Genomic DNA, 23,515 nt, shown 5'->3' with positions numbered 1-23,515 from the left:
AATTAACTTCTGGCTCCGATAATGACGCGCTACGTTTGTAGTTCCTCGAAATGGTCGCCATTATTATTCGTAATGCGAGACCGACGTCTGTGACAACACATAATGAGGGATCGGCTTTAAAAAAAACATCAAACGCCTCCCCTTTACCCGTGAACAACGTATTGAAACTACAGTCATTCATTCAAAACAATTATGATTGTAACGACATTTGCTAATGAGTTGACTTATGTCCTCAAATAACTGCGAAAAGGGCACTTTTCATCACTTTCACCCTCGCTTTCAAACGCTCGTGAGGGCTGTGTGTGTCTGCCTCTCTCTTTTGGCAGGACTCACTCAGCGAGCGCATCGCGCAAGCTCGTGCTGTGGTTGCGCACTCGGAAAAGCCATCAAACCGCTCACATTAATCCTTCCGAGTTTTCGTATTGATCAAGCACACATGCACGCTCCGAATCACAAACAGCATTGCCGAAAATTGACATTTGGCAACCGTGACCGACGGCACACACACATCGCGCTGGCTTGCTTGTGATCTCAGCATAACCGCCGTCGCTCTCAGCGTTCCTTTCATTCGTTTTATCGACTCTTGGCTTTTCTTACGCGTGCCTTTGCATGCAGTCGAATTTAATTTTGGAGTGAATGGGGGGGAAAAAAAAGGATGAATATCATTCTTAAATGTTGTCACTTTCTGTGTTTAGCGAGCAAGTCCTAAACGCTTTGGGGCCATCTCTCACAACTATAATCATAAGCGCATTCATTGGCTGAGATGCGTCAAACTTATGCCCTTTTATCAGGAAATAGTTTTTGGTTTATGTAGATTGGAGCTCTCCGGGCACAATGATTAGGATGAATTCAGAATTAACTCATGCATGGTGGTGCGAAAAAAAAAAAATTGGCCGGTACACACGTGTCTATGTGATTTTATGTATACTGGAGATGCTGGATGCCACCCTTTTTTTTTCAAACCGATACCAGTATGAGTACTCACCGATATCAAGTACCGATACCGTGAGTGCTTTTGATATACTGTACAAAATTTCATTGAACAGACTGACGAAAAACTGTCAACAAAGACTTTTCTTTCTCATGAAAACGATGGCTCCGAATGACGCGGAATAAATGTGTGATTGCCTCATGTTATATCCGCACAACAAATTGATGAATAAACTAGCTTTGAAAGCAGAGCAGAGTTCAAACTGGACAGATCGCATGACATTTATTTTCAATGGGAGACTGGTAACAGAACATGCTTGCGATATTTCAATGTTTTTAAAAGGGAAGACAATTTGCAATTTGATATCATAGCAAGAAAATCAAGTTAATGCACTACCACCCCCCCCAAAAAAATGTTTGGCAAAACATTTGATTGTGTGATTTACCCACATTGTTTTTTATATATATATATATATATATATATATATCACATCACCAGACATATTTGCTTCCAACCCGCAAGTATTTGATTGCGGTTGCATTGGCCAGCCTGTATAACTACAAACACGAGAAGCCGGCCATGCCAAACCATGCAGTTTGATCATTCGTTTTGTGATGTTAAATTGTTGAATGTCGGCATGTGTGTTTTGACAAAAGGGCCGGTTTTCATATTTGGTGAAAAAAAACTTCAGAGATTTTATTTTGAGGGCATATCGGCCAGGTGCAACCGTAGCAATGTTGTTAGGAAGACAACAGATGTATTATGTTACGGTAACATAATACATCTGTTGTCTTCCTCTTTGCTCTGTTTTTCATCTTTGTTCTGTTTGTCTTCTGCGTTTGTAACTTATTCTTTCTACCTCTTGTTAGTTTCAGCCTATTTGGCACAAATCATTAGCCTGGAGCTAGAAACCTTTCTCTTTTATGTGGCAAGTAGCGTGGCGGCTTAATGTTAAAAACCACAAGGTCAAAAGATGTCTTTGACATTTTATTTTTTCCTCCTGAGCGATATTTTGATGATATCAAGAATTTTTAATGATGTTTAGTGCCGATCGTGTCCTACCTTTGTCTTTCGTAGCATCATAATACATGCTTCAGACGTTTTCTTCTTGGTTGTCGTTGTCTTCTAATCGCTCAGATCTTGTTTTTTTTTGTTTTTTGTTTTTATTGCACCATAATATTTGAATTGAACTGAATACAACTTTATTGTCAAATGTGCTGTTCACGTATGTGTAACATACAGCACAGATGAAATTTCTTCCCTCTAAACATAAAACAAGAGGAGCCACTGCGGGTGTCCGCGCCGCCATATCGTTAGCCGAATAGCATAATTGTGTAAGTCATTTTTTGTTTTCAGAAAATAATAACAACAACAAAAACACATGAAATTCAACAAGAAGCAGACTCAAGTCCAGTAAAAAAAACAAACAAAAAAAAAAACAGGGTGGGAGTAGCATAGTGGCCTAATGCTCTGTTTCGTCGGTCCATAACATGCGTGTTTACTTTACCTTTCAACGCTAACGATCTGATATTTCATCTGTGTCATCTTTCCGCCCCATGCAATACATTGAAATGTTTTCCCAACCTTAACTTCAACCCTCTTGGCCCAATGTAACGTGAATTTAGCAACACAGCGATAAAGACTTGCGTGCACGAACCAGGCCAGAAGGTAACCAAAACAGTCCAAATGGCCTTAAATGCCTTTTGTTTTTTTTTTTTAATTCAATGGTCGGAGTGTGAAAAATATTTAACAGAGATGTTTTGCTTTTCCTGGTTGCTTGCCCTTAAGATAAGAACTCTTGTATTGTTCAGCAGCAGTAAATTTGGACAAAATCTCCAGATGTTTGGCGTCGTTTTATCAGACATCAAGAATGCCAGGAAAATTGAGTCGATAATGGGAATCCCGAGAGGTGCAATGAACGCACATGATTCCTCTACATCTGTGTTGCAATTGAGTCGAAATTAAAGAGATAATTGATTTGATTAAAACCGATAATTCCCGTGGCTCAAGCCTCTTTGAACTATTTGAACTTGTGACTGGCTCGCTAATTAAAGGTCTGTGCATCTCTCATCTTGGCTCCGATCGTGTATTCCAATTAAGCGTCTTCCAAGAAATCCAACTGGCTGAAACAGGTTTGCACGCCGTCCTGCATACCAGCGTGATGCTTACACAATAAAAGTTGAACTTTAGGTCTCATTTGGCCTTTTGGAGTCTTCCACTGGAGCGAAAACAACAGCAACCCTAAATTCTTCAAAAGTCACAAATTTGTACGCGAGATTTGTGCAGGTCGTTAATTTTCATCATGGAATAACAGTTTGCTCTCTGATTATTTTCATAAAATGTATTGTAAGTATCAAAATGGATCCAATCATAAATAGACAACTGTTTTAATCACCATTATAACGTATGTTTTATTATAATTAACTGTTCAATAGATGGGCAAAAGTTTTTGAGACAAATAAATCAAATCAATAAAAACAAAGGAATCCCTCGACTAATTACAGGGGAACAAAAAGAATAGTTTATTTTAATAATGCCTCAGTCTTATTTTATTCAGAATTCTCATCATGTTATTTACAATCAATAAATTAAAAGAATTGTTTCATGAGATAACGTCTTCATAAATATACAGTAAACATGAAGTTTGCTGATGTAAACGTTCAGATTAAAGAATTCCAGGGGAGAAACGTCAAAATCATATGTCGCCTACCGCTAAATGCCACCTTTCAACCTACAGTAAATATTAATGACTTGTTTAATAGACCCTAATCAATTGAAATGTAATTCAATTCAATACAGTATGTATCCATCGTCGCCAGGGGACATCGCTCAATGTTTGCATTGTTTGCATGATCAACAGCACTGACTTGCATTTAAAAGTTTGTATACCTTTGTAACATATTGTCACCATTTATTTCTAACAGTCTTGTCTTCTTTTAAGCGTTTTTTTTTTCCTGTGCTATCGGATTTCAGCTTCCACGTGCTACGATATCAGCGTAAAATTCCACCAAGCCGGGGCTGCAGGCCCCGTTCAACTGAAAGAACGGAATAGATTTATTTTTATTTTTATTTTTTTTATTGGCTTTATTTGCCAATCTCACAGTGGCCACAGAACTACGTAGCTCTCCGTATCTACAATGCTTTCAGAACATGAGGGAGTTTGTCCGGAAATAATAAGCATCTCTGCTGAGTCTGATGTATTTGATGTCAAGTTTTATATTATTATGACATGTTATTAGATAAATGGTTGTGCACTGTTGTATCATAGTGAAGAGATTTGGAGCAGAACATTGCCCTGGAGTCAGTGATGGTGCCGTGGTACGTTTTCCTGACTTCGAGTGTGAGTTGAGTCGCCACTCAGTGACGCTGTGAAAGTGATTCAGAAAGGTTGCCTCTTTCGACGTGTGCCCTGCGACTGACCGGCGACAAGCTCAGGGTGTCGTCGGCCTTTCGCCCCAAGGCAGCTGGGATAGGCTCCACCAGCACCCGTGATCCTGAACACACTAAATGATGTCGAGAATGGATGGATGGACGGAAGATAAATGGTTTTTATCACCAGGCACTGTGGCTTCCCAGAGTTACTCGCCACTCAGCATTCTAACCAGACAGAATTTCAGATGAAATTTAACTTGTTTTGGTGCTGAGGAAACTTTCAATCCATTCAAGTATTTTGCCAGCATGTGTGGCGGGGGTGTTTTTTTTTTTGTTTGTTTGTTTGTTTTTTTTTCTAATTTCCAAGGATATCCACTTCTATGCCTTTCTGTGACTCCGCCAGTCTCTCTGTCAACCTGCTGATGACAGTCGAAGCTCAGTGGCCATGTCCCTTTAAGAACATCTTGTTTTGAAGCCTCATAAATAAAGATGATTCTGATTCTCATCGTGTCAGGTTAGGCAAACACCTGAAATTGAAATCACATTTTTTTTTAAGTGAATTAAAATAAAAATGCATTAAAAGAAAGAAGAAAGTTAATTGAAACTACATCTTAGGTTTGTAAAACAAACCGAAACTAACAATAACTAAAGTGAAAATAGTGAGGAAAATCGGTTTGAAAAATGGATGGATGGAAATCCTGAGAGTTTGTCTTTGCCAGTTAATGTCATTCCTGAACTTTTAGGGTTCAATTTTAAATGCATTTATTTCGCTATCACCCTCGACCCGTACAGAAGAAGCAACGTCAAACAGTCGCTTGAGAATTTAGTTTACTTTACTTGATTGCACAATACTTTGTGACCTTTTTGTTGAACTTGCACGAGACAAATACTCCATTTATTAAAAGAAAACTAAAGCTAATATTAAAACTAATAAAAACTAAATGAAGAAATGTGCTCTTAAAAAAACAATAAAAAGTAATTGAATGGGGAAAAAAAGAAAAAAAAACATAACATGCACAAAAAGCGTGCATGTTATGTTGACAAAACATGTGCGTATTTCATCTTCATGAGGTTCTAAATGGCCTTTGATGTTTACAAAAACCAATCCTTGAAGACTAAAGTGCTTTCGTCCCCACCTATTCCGTGTCGGTACCTTTCACGCATCACATTGGCACAACAGTAAACCGTGAAACACACCCTTTCCGGTTTCCACTCTTTCCTTTCACACAAGTGCCGTCCCACCTCTGGTTTGGCTCCGACCTCAGAAACGGGGAATTTGCTGAGTCACTTTCTTCCCAGCCATTCCACGGAACGGCGACACAGAAAATGCAGAAGTTGCCCAATGTGAAATGTTACACCCCGTTTCCGATTTTCCACTATTCTGATACTACTTCAAACGCTGGGGAACTTTCGAGGTCGCTTTTGTTCCTTCATCCTTTGTCGGTAGCTTTCACAAAGAACGCCGTGACAGGATGGTAAAGTTGAACCCATGGCTTTTTACCGCCATTACATTTCATGCAGCCCTCGCACCCCTCTGCTCCAGAAACTCGAAATTGCCGCGTCATCCTCGTCTACCCCCGTCCGTGTCTGTACCAGTCTTGACAGACGATATGAAAGGTGCTTACGTGGATTTTGCGAGTGGTGGTTGGAGCCAAATAAGCGTTGTTCTTGAAGCCTCCGCGGGTTTTGGATGGTTTCCAAACATTGAAGCAAGACTTGCAGTTTTAGCCATGAAGCATGGATTTCCCCTCTCGAGACATCCCTGAAACAACGCTTGGGACAACAATTCGGAATGGAGTAACATCCCGCCTGCTCTTTGTTTTTGTTTTTTTTACGGCTTTATTTGTGTCCTTCCTGCCGCCTCGGACGGGACCGCCGCTCGCCGTTCTTCCTGTTGTGAGCGACGCAAAGTGTGGACCTAAGCGCTTTTCATGCAAATTGCAACAAGTCGCAGCGAGACCAGTGTGGCAATCCAAAAAGAACATCCCCGACAGGGCTGAACTTGTCGACATCCATTTGGGAATTGTTGGACGCTTTTTCTGTCCTTCGGTTCAGCGTCAGGTACCGCCTAAGATAAACACCTGCAGTGCATCTTGGAAAAACAATCTCTGACATAGTTGACATAGTGTGTCACCTTGTGATCTTGATGTGAAAAGTCAACACGTTCAGATCAAATGTTACGAGCATTCTGATAGGCTGATAGGTGCCGTAAAGGGGAAAAAAAACTGTAACCTGTCTCTCACTTTTTTTTTCTGATACTATTGGAATTGTGTTTGTTACCTGCAGTATGTTGGCTAGCCTGCTCATTATTTTTATACAAAGAAATGAAGTTTCTCCTCAAAATGTGATGCTTTGCACAGATTTATTGAACGCGGTTCTGAAAAACTGCATTTGGGAATTGGACAATACAATACAACGCCATACGATACATCATCATTTATAATGAAGCATTACAGTCTTAGCTGTTGAACAGAATTGTGTTTTGAGGATTTTGACATTTAAAATTTGACCGTCTAATTGTGAATACAACCGGCAAAGGTCAGTAAATAAGCAAAGTTGTTGATCCTGATTTTCCGAAGTCAACTGATCTCTACAAATGTCTTGTTTTGCTGAAAACACAAGCATCAGTGGTTTTGCTGTCACCGAGGGAATCGAAAAGTATTTGTATGTGAGAGGCAGAAAAAGTTGGGCTGTTTAAAAAAAAAAAAATGAAAGCGGTTCAAATGTTTTTCCACTTCCTTTCCATACAATTGTTGGCAAGAACGATGTTTCAAAGATTTTTGCGGGGGAGTTTAGTGTCATTCTTGGGAATTTCATTTTCTGGCTACTTCTGCTTCGCTGTCATTGCGTTGTACTTCCAGTAAAGATTTACGACGCAGAGCAGCAGTTGAAGTTAATTTACTCCACTGCCAACTTCTAAAAAGATGCTTTGGCCCCGACAAAACTGAAGCTAACGTGTTCCATTAACGTTGGCGAGAATTTACTCTTTGATCAACATTATCGTCAGTGTTTATGTGATCACTGATAACAGTTTAGAGTCTAATGAACTGTAAAGTGACTTGGAATGTACTTTTCATGCCGCTCATTTTCACCTCATTAAAGATAAAGCGGCTGAAGCGTGGAGCAGAAGTTTTGTCAGCAACAAAAACGTATTTTGGAATGAAACTAAGTGTTCTTCATTCGCAAATGTACTGGTTGCACTGATGTCAGTAGATGAGAAGTGGAGATGTACTGTCTCAAATTTCAGGGGCAAAATGTCACCGTTTAGGGGCAGTCAGTCGCTTAAAGGAGAAGTCATGTCGCAAATGTTCAGAAAGCAAACCCAGAAAACAGGTGAGCCGTGATTCGTCGTTTCCTGAGCCTTGAGCAACTGTGATGTCATTCTCACGAGACAGCAAGTGTCAAAATGGCCGCCCCGGTACAGATTTTTTAAAAAAAATGCTTCATTCATATTTCACAAATGCAATATTAATCAGAATGTCATGTTTAGACTAATGGGGTTGCATAGAATATGTTACTGAAAAGAAATTAGTTGACTTGACTTCCCTTTTATTATTATTATTATTTTTTTTTGGTATATTTTTAAAACCCAATGTACATGTTTTTTGTAAGCATTAAAAAAAAAAACAATCTGGTCACTGTCGAGCCGTCTTTTTGTGAACATTGACTACTAGTTCAAGTGTTTCCCAGCCTTGATGGAGTCAGGGCACATATTTTACATGCGAAAAACTCTGAAGGTATATCACCGAACACAAACGTCATCAAAAATCCATAAACGGGTTAATTATTGTACCTTGTGTCTTCTAATGGAAGAGCATTTAATTGTTTCGCGTGTCACGTTAAGTCTGTGGCATAGGTGGCTTATTACATTTATTTGAAGCAATTAAAAGATTTGTGGACGAATTAAGTGAAATTAGATACATTCCAACAGCACACTTGATGATGATATCTCACAGAGAAGTAATGTCTCGTGACACGCTGGTTGGGGATCGCTGATCTTGTTGACAATAAAAATAATGTTTGGTTTTTTTGTGTAGCAAAAAAAACGAATAATTTCATCGTTGGTAAACCCAACACAATCCTCACGTATGGGTTTTTATAAACACTGACATCAATTTGTGAGTCTTTGTAAAGAAGACGACAATGCAACAATATTGCTTTAATCAAGCTCACACGTGTGTTTGTAAACGTCAATGCCGTGCTGTCCTTGGACGAGACACTGATCTTCGCTATGACTGAGCGATGTTTGCGGAACAAAGGCCAGAGCCCTCGGTTACTCACTGTCTCCGATAGCTTTCGCTTCATGTCGCAACCAACGTGATGCTAAGAGGCCTCGGGGAGGCGCCACCGCCGGTGGTCGGGAAATGCTTTCCAAATGGAACGAGACCAAACAGCCGCTGGCTCTTTAGTGTCGACTTGAATTGATGTGAAAGAAGCCTGCTGAGTGGCTGCTTGGACGCTTGTTGAGGGAATGTTGTAATTATGTATTCTCGCTGAAGTTATTCTAAAGTCGAAATACAGAAATCAATGCAAAAGGCATCGGGGCGTACGAGCGGTTAGCCGTTTTGTTTCGCGGTTCTCAGGGTCTGGGTGGGATTATTGGCTCCTGTGTGGACAGCAGGGGTCACAAAAAGTTCTTAAGCAGAAGTGGAGGAACATGTATAAAAAAAAAAGTGCCCATTTTATGAACTTGGCACAACAAAGAAAACCTTTTTTTTGCGCAGAGTGGCGAGGGGGGGGGGGGGGGCAGTGTCCGGGGTGGTGTCAAAAAAAAAAACCTTTTTTTTGGGGGGGGTGGGGGGGGGGGGGGGGGGGATCAGTGACTGCGGTTGTCTGTTTTGTGAGCTCCTTCCATTGCTTTTTAAGTGTGAAAAGTGCTGTAGAAATAATGGCTTGATTGATTTGATGGATTCACTTGCATACTGCTCCCAAGGGAGAAAAAAGAAAATCCTACAGACACAAGCTATCAAGCCATCACTTTGCTAGCATTGTGAACTGACCAATATAATGACAATTGTTGTATTATCATCCTCAATGGTCCCTGCTTCATAACCAGGCTGAAAGAAGTTAACAATTAGAGATGCTCCGATCAATCGGCGGCCGACAATTATCGGTTGATATTCGTGAAAATGTATTTTGTCGTTCTGGTAAGCGTGTGCTTCTTTACTGACAAATATGGGACTCATTCAGCTATTGGTAACAGAAACACCAAAATGACGGATGATCATCCTTATGGCTTTGTTAATTCAATGTATTGGGCCTCCCAATCCACTTGAATGGCTAGATCACATCCCACACCCTGTCGAGTGTTGCTGCATTCTGTTCCTCAGCATCATCAAAACAAAACAGACAAAAAGGACGTGTTGAAAGCACAACTTTTGGCATTGATTAAAAAAATAAATAAACAAATCGGCCTCTTAAAAAGCGTTTGAGTATTGAGTAAGCTGTGGCTAATTTTCAACCCACATGCTTTGGCTTTGCCTTATATGGGAACGAGCGTCACTGCCGCATGAGTATTAGCTAGCATTAGCTAGCATTAGCATCTCGCTTGGCTCTGCTCCTCTCAAACCTTCGATGGAGGCGAAGAGGTTCAGAATGAGCGGCGGTTGCCGTCTGGACTTGGTGACATTTAAGTTTGATCGCTGCGGTTATCTCAGGAGGCACCTTTCTGCATTTATTCACGTTTACGGTGTAGCAGAGCGCCATGATCTGACTTCACATCAAATTTCTTTCTTCTAGGTTACACGGGTTTCAGCCAGCGTCCAGTGAGAGAAACTACCGTTAAAAAAAAAAAAAGAAATGAAATCTCCAAGTACTCTTATTTTCCTTCTACAACTTTTTATTGTACTTATACTTCATGAAACGAATGATTACATGATCAATTTCATACTCGGAGCTCAGTATGATTGGCAACATTTTGTGTATGACAAAATCATGCTAAGGGTGAATGATGGGCTGCAGTTGTCAAACATTCGAGTACCCGACTGAAAATTCTCAAGAATAATCGTGCATTTGGATGAACTATGTTTTGACTCACTACATTTCACTTCATGACAACCAAACAATTGGTTTCCATTTTTTACAGGCTCAACAGTTTAATATTTTCCTACCGTAAGTTCACTTTGTGCATCGTAACAAAGTATATTTTATTGTCTAGAAACATTTTCATTGCGTTTGTTAGCGTGTTTCTGATGATCGTTTACAGCTGTTCAACAATGTTTGTACAAATACCAAGTGAATGAAATCAAATAAAAAGGCTAAAAATAAATCCCCCCCGTTGGGTCATATTGACGCAAACTGTTCCTTCCGTCTTCCCCTCAACCGTCCTTTTTTTCTATCTTTTGATCCCCTCCACTCTCTTTCCTTCCCTCCCTTCTTTCTTTGCCTCCTCTCTTCTTTTCTCAACGCCAAAAACTCCTCAATGACGGTCAGTGCCCCTTTTAATTACACAAATGAGGCCAGTTGAGCAACGTCTGTCACATCTGTGCTCTCATCAACTGCAACAGAAAATGCAAGTCAACAACTTGCCTTTGTGTTCGACTGGCTAGCCAAATTTGCCGCCAGTTCCCAAATCCTCTCTGCCATAGCATTCCTCATCAAACGATAGGAAACACATGTCACCCGTCAAGTTCCGCAGCTTTCGGCATGCATTTTTTTTTTTTTTAGCACAGGCACCATCGGAATCCGGCTTTGATGCTGATGCTCTTTCATGAGCAATCAGGTGGCTGACTTTTACTGTCACTAAGCACTCAGCTGTGGGTAAAATCGAACCGCTGTTTTGTCACAAGTACCAGCGATTCATTTATCTTCTCAAGCCGTCCTATTTTTTTATCATGATGAGTCTCAAAGTGGCTCCGCATATTATATTGCTTCTTTTGATCACATTGCTCCATTCCCCTCTGTGAATAAGTAGCAAGCGCTCCATTTTTCGTGGAAAACTCTCAGTCAGTATCCACTTTTTTGACAGACGTTTTGGCTAATTAAATGCAGACCACGTCATTGCGAGAAGGCGCACCGCCATCATCCGTTTTGATCTGCTGTTCACTGCCACTTCTTCAACCCCTCAATTCTGCAAAAAACAGTGTAGCCTCGAGTGGATCATTGAGCGATTGCATTTTATTTAAAAAAAAAAAAAAAAAAATCAAGTACAGTTGAAACTCGTTTCAACGTACCCCGTTTACAGCGTTTTCGCCCCTAGTGGATACTTTTGGGATTCCATTTTTATTACATAGAGAAAAAAGTGATTCATATGCCTGATCAGTTCTGCGTGAAAAGCTCGGACATATAAATCCCAGATCTTCTACCTCTTAAATGGAATTGGGGATGAAAGTCAACCGGAACAATTTCTAGAGGCAGGACGATGCCTGTATGAAGGGCAATTCCACAATCCCGGAGGTGTAAAGTGAAATGTCCAACATCACTTCTCCTGCACGCTTGTTTTAAAAGCAATTGTTCGTGTATGAATTTTACAGGTCATAGTTTGTAACACACACACACACACACACACACACACACACACACACACACACACACACACACACACACACACACAGGCACTATTTCGCTGACCAGGGTTCTGTGTGTAGGATGTGGCATTCTCAGTAGTTTTAAAGGAAGTACTAGTGTTTAAAAAAAAAAAAAAAATTTAATTTGTCTTGCTTAAAGTTACGGATGTCTTGTGACATGTTTGTTGACATCGGATTGCGGTTTTGAAATGTCTGAGCGGAATGGATTGCACTTTATGCATGATCTAATTATTAATTGTTGTCTGAGAAGAGTATCACTCGGGTGCACAACAATGCGCCGTCGTGGCGCCAAAACAAGATGTGAGCCTGATAAATGGCCTGTCTGGATTATGCAAACGTGTGGTCGGAAACTGTCGAGCAATTTGTTTTGGATTTTGATATATGGTATTTTGATTATCCTCATACTGTGACATCATGACGCTTTTCAGACAGTCGAACCTCGATACAACGTACCTCGTGGGACATAGCGGATCTGTATGTTATAATGGGAGCTCGTTGTAAGCATTTCCAATAAAATGGCTGCCAACAGTGAAACAAAGATGAACATGTACAAAGATGAACATGTCATCCAGTATGAACATGTCAATTACAAATACGCATGTACAATATGAAGAAAAAAAAGACTTTATTAGCTAGGAAACAGACAAATGTAACGTTCCTATTTCATGTGTGAAAATATTCCGTCAGCAGATGAAAAGTGCCTTCTCCAGGTCAGGATGTCCCACACCCCAAAGCTGTTTCAATCGGTTGGCCTCGAGCTCTGCCCTGATTTTGTCGTCATTACGCACAATTGTCGAAATCGTTCACTTTGCCAAATCGTAGTGTCAGCTGAACGTCATCTGGGAGACTCCCTTTCGTAATTGAGAGACAATTTGAGCTTTCACAGACAGCGAGATTTGCTTGAAGACAGCGAGTTGTTTTAAGATCATGTGCACCGTGCCTCCGGAAGTACAACAATGTACGAGTCGATCTGTAGCGTTGCTAAGCAACGACGGGAAATCGTACATTTTGTTCATAAGCAAGGACGCGGCGGCAATTAGCTTCCCACGGAAGCCTTTCCACTATTATATCGTTCTAATAAAGTTTACGTTCTCAAGGTGTTGCTTGTAAGCAAAATGGCCAAATGGAAAATGAATTATACGTGAAATCGGGACTTTGAAATGGGAACGTTATTGGGGTGGAAACATAAACGGGGTACGTTAAAACGAGGTTCGACTATATTGGTTTTTTTTCCTTGTGTCATTGAAATAACGTTTCCCGAAAATATTATTCTTGGAACATCCTAACTTATTTTTCAGAATCTTATGACTTTACTGTTGTACAATTACTTTATACGTGTGTGTGGGTGTGTGTTAACCATCTCAGTGAGGCCTGATGCATATTTTCCTGGATTGTTTCTATTCTTAGAACAGCGTCCTTCTCTCCTTCTCTCGCATAATTGGAAAATTGGAACGCAATGGACTCCCAGCTCATGTGACTGACAAGTTGAAATACTGACACGGCTGCTGTTGGTTTGTGTCTCTGTCAGATTCGGATACGCGTCTGTGTCCATTTTCTGCTGCTGATCACGCTCGGGGTGCATTCAAGTAAATTTGACGTCAACCCTGTGACAGATGACGTGTCGAGACTCTCGATTTTGGTAAGAACAAGTGTTACTTTCATCCAAAGCGAAAAACAACGGTCTCCTACTTTTCTTTACAAGCACACTTTTAAACATTTGGAGTACAGGTTGTCGCTAAACCCGTCACATTTTGCATTCCAAACATTCACAGCACAACGATGTTACTCTTGTCACCAATTTTTCCCTACGTTACACTTTTAATGTGGTCACTTGATGTAAAGGCCTTTTTTGTCATGGACCTTTTTCAAAGTTCTACGACTATTCCAAATTAATATTTAAAAAAATTGTCATTAATAAATATTATGTCTTGTTTTGATTCCTGCATGAAAACGTTTAGACTTTGTCCTCGAGCAATTAGCTTTTTGTTTCCCATAATGCACAAAAAAAAAAATATTCCTGTAAAATTAACGCTAATAATTGCTTTTTACAAAAACAGATATTTCAACATCTTTTAATGATTTTAAAACTCCATTACAACTTTGACCGGGTTTTGACTTTTATCTCATACAATATATATATATATATATATTTTTGTGTGTGCGTGTGTGTGTGTGTGTGTGTGTGTGTGTGTAAAATTACAATTCTATGGTTGGAGAAACAACTTTTTTGGGGGTGGCAGGGGGGGAACTTTTGGTCTTTATTCTTATAACATTTTTCAAATATTAGTTATTCTGACTCACCCCCCCCCCCCAACATTTGTAATACAGTAATCCCTCATTTATCGCCGGGGTTACGTTCCAAAAAAAAACTCAAAATGCAATAAGCAAAATCTGTAAAGTGGTCGTCTTTCCTTTTGACCATTATTCCACATACAATACTGCATTGAATGAAACCAGAGATGACACCTGTTTTCAGGCCCAAGCCTGAAAACAAAAACAAAAACATTTTCTCACAAACAACTGACATTTTTTTTGAGAAATAACTGAACAGAATGTTTTGTCGACATTGTGGGTTGTGTCATGGAGAAAATTTGGCAAGCTGTACAGCGATGAGACTGTTGACATTAGTCAACGGTCTCTTAGCCAATCGGGATTCAGAACACGATACACTGCATTAAAAAAAAAAAAAAAAAACATGACATCTTTTTAAGCCGAATAAAACATGAAGATTAGCTGCTGTCCGCGAGCCAGCGAGAACGAACAATGGCTTGAGACTCTCTCTTTGAGGACACATGGCTGACAAAGAACATCTGGCTCTTATTGCGCGCCGTTCCTTTAAGAAGTCACCGAGCCTTGACGCAATTAGTATAGTAATTAGGTGCACATAGGTCCTGACAATGGTTGCCTCAAAGAAACCTACTTGACAGCCTTGTAATCTGCTTCGGCATTCATGTCTGCTCCCCTTTTTGGATTTAAACGTTCACATTGCTTGTGTCTTGTTGTCTCTTCCACAGAAACATAATATTCCCAAAGACTACAAAATTCCTGTACATTACGTTCCGAAAGAAGAGGTAAGAGTTTGTTTTGGTTGTTTGTTTGTTTTTCCGTTTCCCTTGGTGAAACCGCTTGGTGATCTTGGAACATTGGCGAGCAACTTTGTGTCGAATGTCATACGTGTGTGTGATGTGAACATCACCGCAAGAGTATCGAAAAAAAATAACATCATATGCAAAGGATATGAAAAAAAAAAAAAGTTGGAAGGCTACATGAATTTTCCACAAAAAAGTTCGAGGCCTAATTTTATAAAACAGAAAAGAACGCAATTAAAATTTACAATGACAACATTATATTTTTTAGAGTTAAGTCATAATATTCCCAAGAATGGTCATTTTTGAAAACGGTTGAAATATGAAAATGAACGGTCATGTTACAAGAACAAATTCGAGAAGGTTGTACTTTTACACTTATGAAACAAAAGTTGCAAGGTCATGAGGAAAAAAAATCCAAGATTGCATTGATAAGTTTTCATGTTAAGAAGATAAAGTCGCAGCTTACCCCAAAATGCTGCGCAAAATTGTAATGTTCCAAGAATGAAGTTGTAATGTTAATCTGCGATGTTACGAGCAAGCAAAGTCATGATGTTACCTTGAAAAACGCTCAGAAGAGAAATGAAAAGTTATAGGAAAAAAAAAATTATCCATTCATCCATTGAAGTTTTATTTGTCACTGTTAGCATGTTTCTGCATGTATTTTTTTTTTCAGGGTGGGATGTGCTGGGTAAAGCTCAACGTTTTCTACCTGGAGGAGAGTTTACAAGACTTAGCGCACAAGTTTGGCAACATTTCATCCAACAGAAAAGACATTAGCATATTTATACAAATGCTCCAAGAGCTACGGCTCAACATGGGCTCTGTGGTAAGACTTGTTCATTCAAATTGTTGTTTTGGGGGTTTTTTTCCATTATTTATTTTTGCAAATCCCCAATTCTGATGAAGTTGGACCGCTGTGAAAATAAACAAATAAATACATAAAACAATTCTTCGTAAATCCTATTCGGCCTATATCGTAATCAATTGAACACACTACGAAGACAAGTCATTTGACGTCTCAGTTAAAGAACAACATTTCTCAGCATTCAATTTCAAGGAATTCATGGATTTCATCATCTACGGTCTATAATATCGTCAAAAGATTTACAGAATTCGGATAAATCTTCACACAGAAGCAGCAAGGCTGAACAACAACACTGAATGACCGTGACAGGCAAGACCTCGGGCGGCACTGCATTAACACCAGCGTCATTGTTGAAAGCAGATTGCTATGTGCGCTCAGTTCTGTTCAGAAAGCCGTCTTCTGTTCACACAGTTCAGTTTGTCGCTACATCTACAAATGCGATTTAAAATTCTTCAAAACCATGCAAAGCGAAAGCCATATGTCAGTAACATCCAGAAATGCTGCCGACTACTCGGGGCCAGAACTCATCTGAGGTGGACTCACGTCAAGCCGAAAATAAAATGTTAAAATGTGTGTGCTGTGGTCTGACGAGTCCACATTTCAAATTATGAAAATACTCCACGATGTGTCCTCTGTGCCAAAGAGGAAAAGAACCATCTGGACTGTTGTGGACGTAAAGTTCAAAAGCCAGCATCTGTGATGGTATGGGGCTGTGTTAGTGGCACAGGCATTGGCAACTTGCACATCTGTGAAGGCGCTACGAATGCTGAAAAGGGGCATACAGGTTTTGGAGCAACATATGCTGCCATCTAAGCAATATATTTATCAAGGATGCCCCTTCTTATTTCAACAAGACAATCCCAAAACACATTCTACACGTGTTACAATAGCTTGGGTTAATAGTAAAAGAGTGCGGCTACTAGACTGGCTTGCCTGCAGTCCAAACCTGTCTCCCGTTGAAAATTTGTGGTGGATTATTGAGTGCAAAATAGATGCCTGACGAGTGAGCAACTGAAGTTGTATGTCAATCAAGAATGGAAATGACACCTACAGTACTTCAACAATTAGCGTCCAATTTCCAAACACTGATTCAGTCGTGTAACACATACCAGTTATGATTTTTGGTTTTTTTGGGAGGGCTGGTGGGATGGGGGGCATGTTGCTGGCGTAAAATTCAAGATGAATAAACATATATATTTTTAAAACGTTTCTCAGTATGAACATTAATTATCTTGTATTTGTGTTTTTATTTAACATATTACACAACATCCCAACCTCAATGAAATTGGGGTTTGTATTTTCTTCATCTCTCATTAAATAATTGGTCAATTGATTTATTGTAAATAATGAATTAAAAGCAGTTAGCTACACAGTATATGGATGATAAACAATTGTAAATATGTATTTAACTCGTGTATTGCAGTGTCAGGATAATAACGGTGGGAGTGGACTACGGGAAGAATAGCAATGGCGACTGCCAAAAATATTGGAGATTCTTATCAATGAAATGAAATTAAAATTATTTGGGATATATTTTATTGAGGGAGGCACGGTCAACTGATCGAGGCCATGGGTTACGGTATAAAGATGTACATATACTACAATCAATCCTATCAGTATTGAGTTTGCTAACCGGATTGTTCTTCGCAGGAAGTGGTCATGTACGACTTTGAGTGCCACTACCGTGAGGAGCGGTGGCCCACCGAGCAATACTTTGAGTTTGTGTCCGACTTCCTGGCCAGCGCGCAGCACAGGGACGACTCGGACGACTGCGAGCCTCCCCCCTGCCCCACCACGCCCTACACGCAAACAGAACAATATTTAAAAGGTCTGTGAACCCTCATCGATGCTGTGGTGCAATAATATCTCATTATTCTTGTTACATAACGTTTTCCCCGTAATGTTAGCCCCTTCCAAAAATAAATAAGCATAACTTGACACTTTATTCTAACATTACATGGCCGTTTTATTGTTCTCATATTACGCCCATATGTTCTCTCTCTCTCTCTCTCTCTCTTTATATATATATATATTACATACACATTGCGCACAAACACACACACACACACACACACACACACACACACACACGCGCACACAAACGCATACATACACATACATACACACGTACACACAGATGGTAGATACTAGCTAGCTAGCTGTCATACTGTTACAAAAATGTAGCTAGCTAGCTAGCTGGCTAGCTAGCTAGATTTTTGTAACATTATGACATTATTCTTGTAAGTTGTTTTATTTAATACTGTATCTTTTTCATAACATTACAAATGTTTTTGGAATATCACATCTTTATTATAAATATGAATATCGTTATTATTACCATTACATCATTATTTTCACAACATATTTTTCTGAAATATGCCTTTACGAAGATTTTTGTTGCTTCACTGTGATGCCGTAAACCCTGTAACATTAACAACTTTTTCAACTTCATGCACGTGAAATATATATTTGTTACATTGTGACTTTATTTCCATATTAGTTTCTGTAATATGAACTTTAAAATGGGGTAGCTTCTATAGTTTGTTCTTTTACTTCTTCCTTTCATAACTTTGCTGCTGTGAATTGGGAATTTCTCCATTGCGAGACTAATAAACGTTATCTTATTTTATCTTATTATTCTTGCAAGATTACAACATTGTAATTTTAAACATTATTCTGATAACAGGAATGGATTTTTTTCAATGTTATATGTATTTTTCTGCAATATTATTGTTTTCTGTAATATGAGTCCTGTAAATTTCCAGCTCTTTTGTATTATTGCAACTTAATCTTTGTAACATTATTTTTTTACGGTTATATTGTAACTTTACTTTGATAGATTTGGTTGTAATGATTGATTTTATATTTTGACTTCATTATCTAATTTTTTTTTCGCGTATAGCTACAGTGTAGTAAAATTTCTTTGCTTACAACTTTTTTGTTTTCTTCTTCTCTGCATGTTTTGTAACATTGCAACTTTTGTTTCCCCCAATAAAATTAGTTTAACTTACCATTTTTTAAATCACTTTTCACATAATTGACAACTATTTCTGTAACGTTACATTTTTTTTAAAATTATGACATTATTTTTTTTACCTTCACTTTCATGTTATCGTCCGACTGCTGTCATGACATCTACACGCACAAAAAAAGCAAGCTAATATACGAGCTGTTGACAGCGCTGACATCAGTTGATACTTTTCTATCAGCATCCTTGATTTGACTTGTATTTGACTTTTTAAGGCATATTTTTCCAGAGCATTTTTTGCTGAACTCTGAACGACTGCGTTTCAGCTGCGTGGGAAAGTTATTTTGGGAACGGGAACTTTTGTCTCCGCCAAATCAAATGTTGATGTTCACTGGTCTACAAAACTATTTTGCTCGCACCACGGCGTCAAAACGCGAACGCTACAAATGCGTCACACACCTTTGGCCAACTCGCTCTATAAATTCATTTTGTAGAAGGCATCCAGTGAGAGATAATTCACGTCACAGTTGTGTATATAAAATCTAAACATAAAGTGGGATGTCACATTGTCATTGAGCACTATCACCAGCCAGTGCTTCTCATTTGTCTGCCAAATAAAAATCAAAACAACAACAGATAGCGTGTAGCCTATCTTGCCTAATCTGACTGTTTAGCGCTTTATTTCCGTTTGGCAAAAGTTCAACGTCTCAACACGGGACCCACTTCCGCTGTCGGTTCAAACGACGCAACCGCTTCTGGCAGCTGTTATTGGGTGAATTCATTGTGCATTGTTGGAACGTCACAGTGTGTTTGTGAAGCGATGCCGACAAACCACACCAAACACCAGAGACGAGCTAACGGATGCCATCTGTGTGGCGTTGTTGCAGCCTTTGAAGCAACAGATATTTGCATGTTGACAGACAATATTGCAACACTCACAGGCATATATTCTTTATCTTCTGGGGGAATTGACGACTATTAATGAATGTTACGGAGTCAGCTGTGAAACTTCTTCTTCATGCGCGTTTGTCTGTCTTACACGGTGCTCGATGGCCAAGGCGTGCACACCAGAAGGAGAAGCACAGTGTCCATTGAATTGAAGCCCAAAAAGTCTTATTAGGAGACACATTCGAAAATTTGTTGTCATTTTCTGGGGTAGGCTGGAACCGATTCATTGCATTTACATTCATTTTAATAGGAAAAGATGATTCGCCATTGAATTGCAAGTGTGAAACGGATGAAGCTCGTACCTGAAAGCACCTTTGTCAATCTAATGACACTGTCACTCTAAGAAACGTGTCTGTCCTCTGTGCTTGTTTTAGGCTTGCCGTCGTCCAGCAGTAAAATCTCAGAGTGTGCCGCATCCACAGACTGCCAAACAGGTACGTGCTCTCATTGTCTTGTGTTCTTCCCACGTCAAGCCTGCATGTTTGATTCTCTCAAGTGTGTGAGTGTGTGTGTGTGTGTGTGTGTGATGTGTTCGCGCCGAGCTGCGAAACCAGTCCAGCTGGTGTGTGTGTGAAAGATTTTGACAGAACATTTGGTGCCGTCGCTTTGCCTTGAAACTCCTCCTCCGAGACGGGCTGTTTGTCCCGAAACCTTGCGTCTTCGCTGCCGCCTGCTCCGTTTTTAAACCTTTGAACTCTTCAGATGACTTGAGATCGATTGAATGGAATTAACTAGACTTGTATAAAAAGTCATCAGTGGACTAGAACGCCCCGTCGCTTCTCACAACCTCACAGGAACTGTTTTAAACCTCCGGGGAGCTGTGATGGAAACGTTTCACATGCAAAATGTTTGTAATATCACGTTGCGGGATTTGTGAGTTCAAACAGAAATAAATAGCGGTTTTGGACATTTTGAAATAAAGAAAAATCAAAACATTGCGGGGGAGGATTTCTTCATCCCATGAAAATATCTATAAACTAATGACTACCTGTTCGGCACGGCCTAGCGGCTTTATTGATATGGCACATTTCATACACAAGGTAACTCAATGTGCTTCACAGAATTTAAAATGCATTTAAAACCATCTACAAAGGCAGGAATTTAAAACGTTTAAAAGACAAGTGATCAAATAAATAGCTTACTAAAATTACGTCCAAAAAAAAAAAAAGAAAAAAAAAAGTGCAAGAACAAGATTGTGGAAAAATTATGATTTTACAGATCCTTTGAAAGACTTTAATCGTAAGCATGGAGCTTAGTTTTTACCTGGAATTAAAAAGCATTTGCACTTAGTGGTGAGACCACTTTTTGCTAAAATAGTTTTACCAGGGTTAAAATTCGGGATTTGAGTGAGAATCGGGGTTTCAAAGTTAGATTTCAATCCTCGGTTAGGGTTTTCGTTCGGTCTTTCAAATTCGATTCAAGCTTGTTTTTAGTTTTAAAAGGAGTGTTTCAAGCGTGCGTTAGGGTTCCTTGTTAGAGTTCCAACTTTGGGTTTCAAGCATTGGTTCTGGTTTTAAGCCTTTCAAATGAGGGTTTCTTTCGAGCCAGATTTGCTTTTCAACGTCGTGTTTCGAGCCAATATTAGGGTTTCAAAATGTGCTTTCAAATAAAGGTTAAGGTTTTCATAATATGGGTTTCAATCCTGGGTTTGGTTGTTCATCAAGAGGAAGGGCTTCAAGCCAGGGTTAGGGGCTCAGAGGAGGATTTAAAAGCAGAGGTTGGGTTTTAAGTGAAAAATAGGGCTTTCAATCCGGGTTTGTGTTTTCAAGCAGGGTAACAAAACTGGAGTTGGGGTTCCAAATTAGGGTTTCAACTGAAGATTTGAAGCCAGGGTTAATAGGGGTTGAGTGTTTTAAGGCTGGGTTAAGGTTTTAAAAGTGAGTTGGGTTTTAAAATTAGCTTTTTGGGACAGGTTTTGGGTTTCAATGCACATTTTTAAGATTCCCGTGAGGGGAAATTAAGGGTCATGGCAGTTTTACATATAATAACAATAATAATTATAATATTACATGAAAATATACCTCTTTAAAAACACACTAGGGTTTCAAACTTGGGGTCGGGTTTTAAATGCATTTTTTATTAGGGTTTTGAACTCGGCTTAGGGTTTTTTTGGAAGGGGGCGGGATTTTATTGTATTAATTACATCGTCGCAACTTTTTCATATCATGACGAGTGCTTTTCTTGTTGTGATTGAATATTGAATATTTCCGTAGTTGTTGATGATGTTGATGCTTTTTCATCTTGTCGCTCTTTCGTGTTTGCCTTTTGTCGTTGCCCATTTTGCCGCAAATGCCCATTTTGCCGTCGACGATAACGCTGATTTTTGTTGACGTCGTCGATGTTGTCGACGTGCAGAGCAAGAAGCGCGTCTGCTTCCGAAGGTTGTGGAGCGAAGTCTTCTGTCTTTACTCTTCATTCCCTTCCTGGCTCTCATCCTGCTGCTCGTATGGAAGGTGAGTCATGCTTTTTTTTTTTTTTCTGTAAGTTAGCCACCTACGGTTGCTTTCATCTTTGCCTGGAATTTACTGCAGCAGCGTGTCGGCCTTTCAAGCTGCTTGTAGAAGTTCTGCCGAAGGTGTGGTGGAAGTATAAAAAAATGATTTCCCTACCCTCCCCCCAAGCAGCTCAGATCACGACGGAACAGCCGAGATCTTCCGCTGAGTCCCGGAGAAGGCGTTCTCTTCACGGGAACAGAAGGGCGCGCACCTCCGCTAGAGTCCCAAATTACAGAAACGTAAACGTTTTCTTTCTCGTTTGTCAAGAATAGGCAGATCCCGACTTCTTTTTTTCCCTTGCTATCTGACGCCCGTGTTTTTTTTTTCTTCTTCTTCTTTGGCTTCCAGAAACAAGTTGAACATGATTGAAACTGTGTGATGAACCGTAGAACTATTTCAGCCGGTAAGACATTTTTCTACATTATTGGCATTTTCTCACTTTTGGGGCTACATTCGAGTAAACGAAAACTAATTAAATGGAAAATTTTAGTGAATGGAATGAAAGAAAAAACTAAAATGCTTAAAAAAAACATAACTTCCTTTAAATTTTTAGCAATGAATATTATTCGTGAGTTTTTTGGGTTGATTTTAAAGGACCTTTTTACACACACACACACACACACACAAAAAAATGATAGTATTTGAACAAGCCCAACTTTTTCTTTTTTTTTTTGCAATACTCTTGCTTTGACCAGCGGAGCTTTCGGAAGATTTATGGTTGTCTTAATTAAATCAGTATGATCGTCACATTTGAATTTGTGGAATTTCAGAAGGATTTACAGTCATCTAATTTAATGGGCACAACCTTTCTGCTATTTATCTATCCTGTTATTTGCACTACCACAATTTTCGATTTAAGGTCATCTTAATTTGATTCAGGGTAAATTTTATGCCATTTATGGTCGACAAATTTTAATTGGCGCAACTTTTACAACGATTTACTGTCGTCTTGTCTGAACCAAGGCAAGCCTTCTGGGATTTGTGGGAGTCTTATTTCAACCGGTGCAAATTTTGAAAGATTTATGCTCATCTCATTTGACCTCACTTCATTTTTGTGTGTGTGTGTGTGACTCTCCAGGTGATGAAAGCCACATTCCATAGGGGGGTAACCACAGAGGTAATTCAAAGAAACAAACAAAAGAACTGCTTCCTCCCTCTACTGCGGCGCCCGCCAGCAACCATCGTTTCGTCCGCTCTCACCAACCACCCTCGACCCTTCTACTGTATGGATACGCTTTTCCTTTTTGCTTTAAGACTGGGTTCATTCATTGAGGAGTACGAAAAACAATAAGAGAAAAAAAAAATGATGTTCGTTTTTAGA

General features: G+C 39.5%; 1 protein-coding gene across 2 annotated transcripts in view; it reads left to right on the top strand.

The window, feature by feature from the left end:
* The window catches only part of kitlga (kit ligand a), a 39,911-nt gene extending 16,420 nt beyond the window's left edge, over window positions 1-23,491 (top strand). The window contains exons 2-10 of one of the 2 annotated variants that reach the window (XM_019894841.1): window positions 13,358-13,468; window positions 14,844-14,900; window positions 15,592-15,744; window positions 17,434-17,611; window positions 20,074-20,133; window positions 22,055-22,152; window positions 22,321-22,433; window positions 22,543-22,597; window positions 23,273-23,491. In XM_019894841.1, coding sequence (XP_019750400.1) covers window positions 13,358-13,468; window positions 14,844-14,900; window positions 15,592-15,744; window positions 17,434-17,611; window positions 20,074-20,133; window positions 22,055-22,152; window positions 22,321-22,433; window positions 22,543-22,573 — 801 coding nt within the window. In that variant the 3' untranslated portion in view covers window positions 22,574-22,597; window positions 23,273-23,491. The remainder of the gene's footprint in view (window positions 1-13,357; window positions 13,469-14,843; window positions 14,901-15,591; window positions 15,745-17,433; window positions 17,612-20,073; window positions 20,134-22,054; window positions 22,153-22,320; window positions 22,434-22,542; window positions 22,598-23,272) is intronic. The other variant, XM_019894842.1, reaches the window with a different exon arrangement.
* Window positions 23,492-23,515: the final 24 nt, after the last annotated feature.

Source organism: Hippocampus comes, unplaced genomic scaffold (genome assembly GCF_001891065.2).
Source record: "Hippocampus comes isolate QL1 unplaced genomic scaffold, H_comes_QL1_v1.1 scaffold319, whole genome shotgun sequence".
In the NCBI taxonomy this organism is placed as follows: domain Eukaryota; kingdom Metazoa; phylum Chordata; class Actinopteri; order Syngnathiformes; family Syngnathidae; genus Hippocampus; species Hippocampus comes.
The sequence above is the reverse complement of the archived record's forward strand: the minus strand, read 5'-3'. Positions and strand labels throughout refer to the sequence as shown.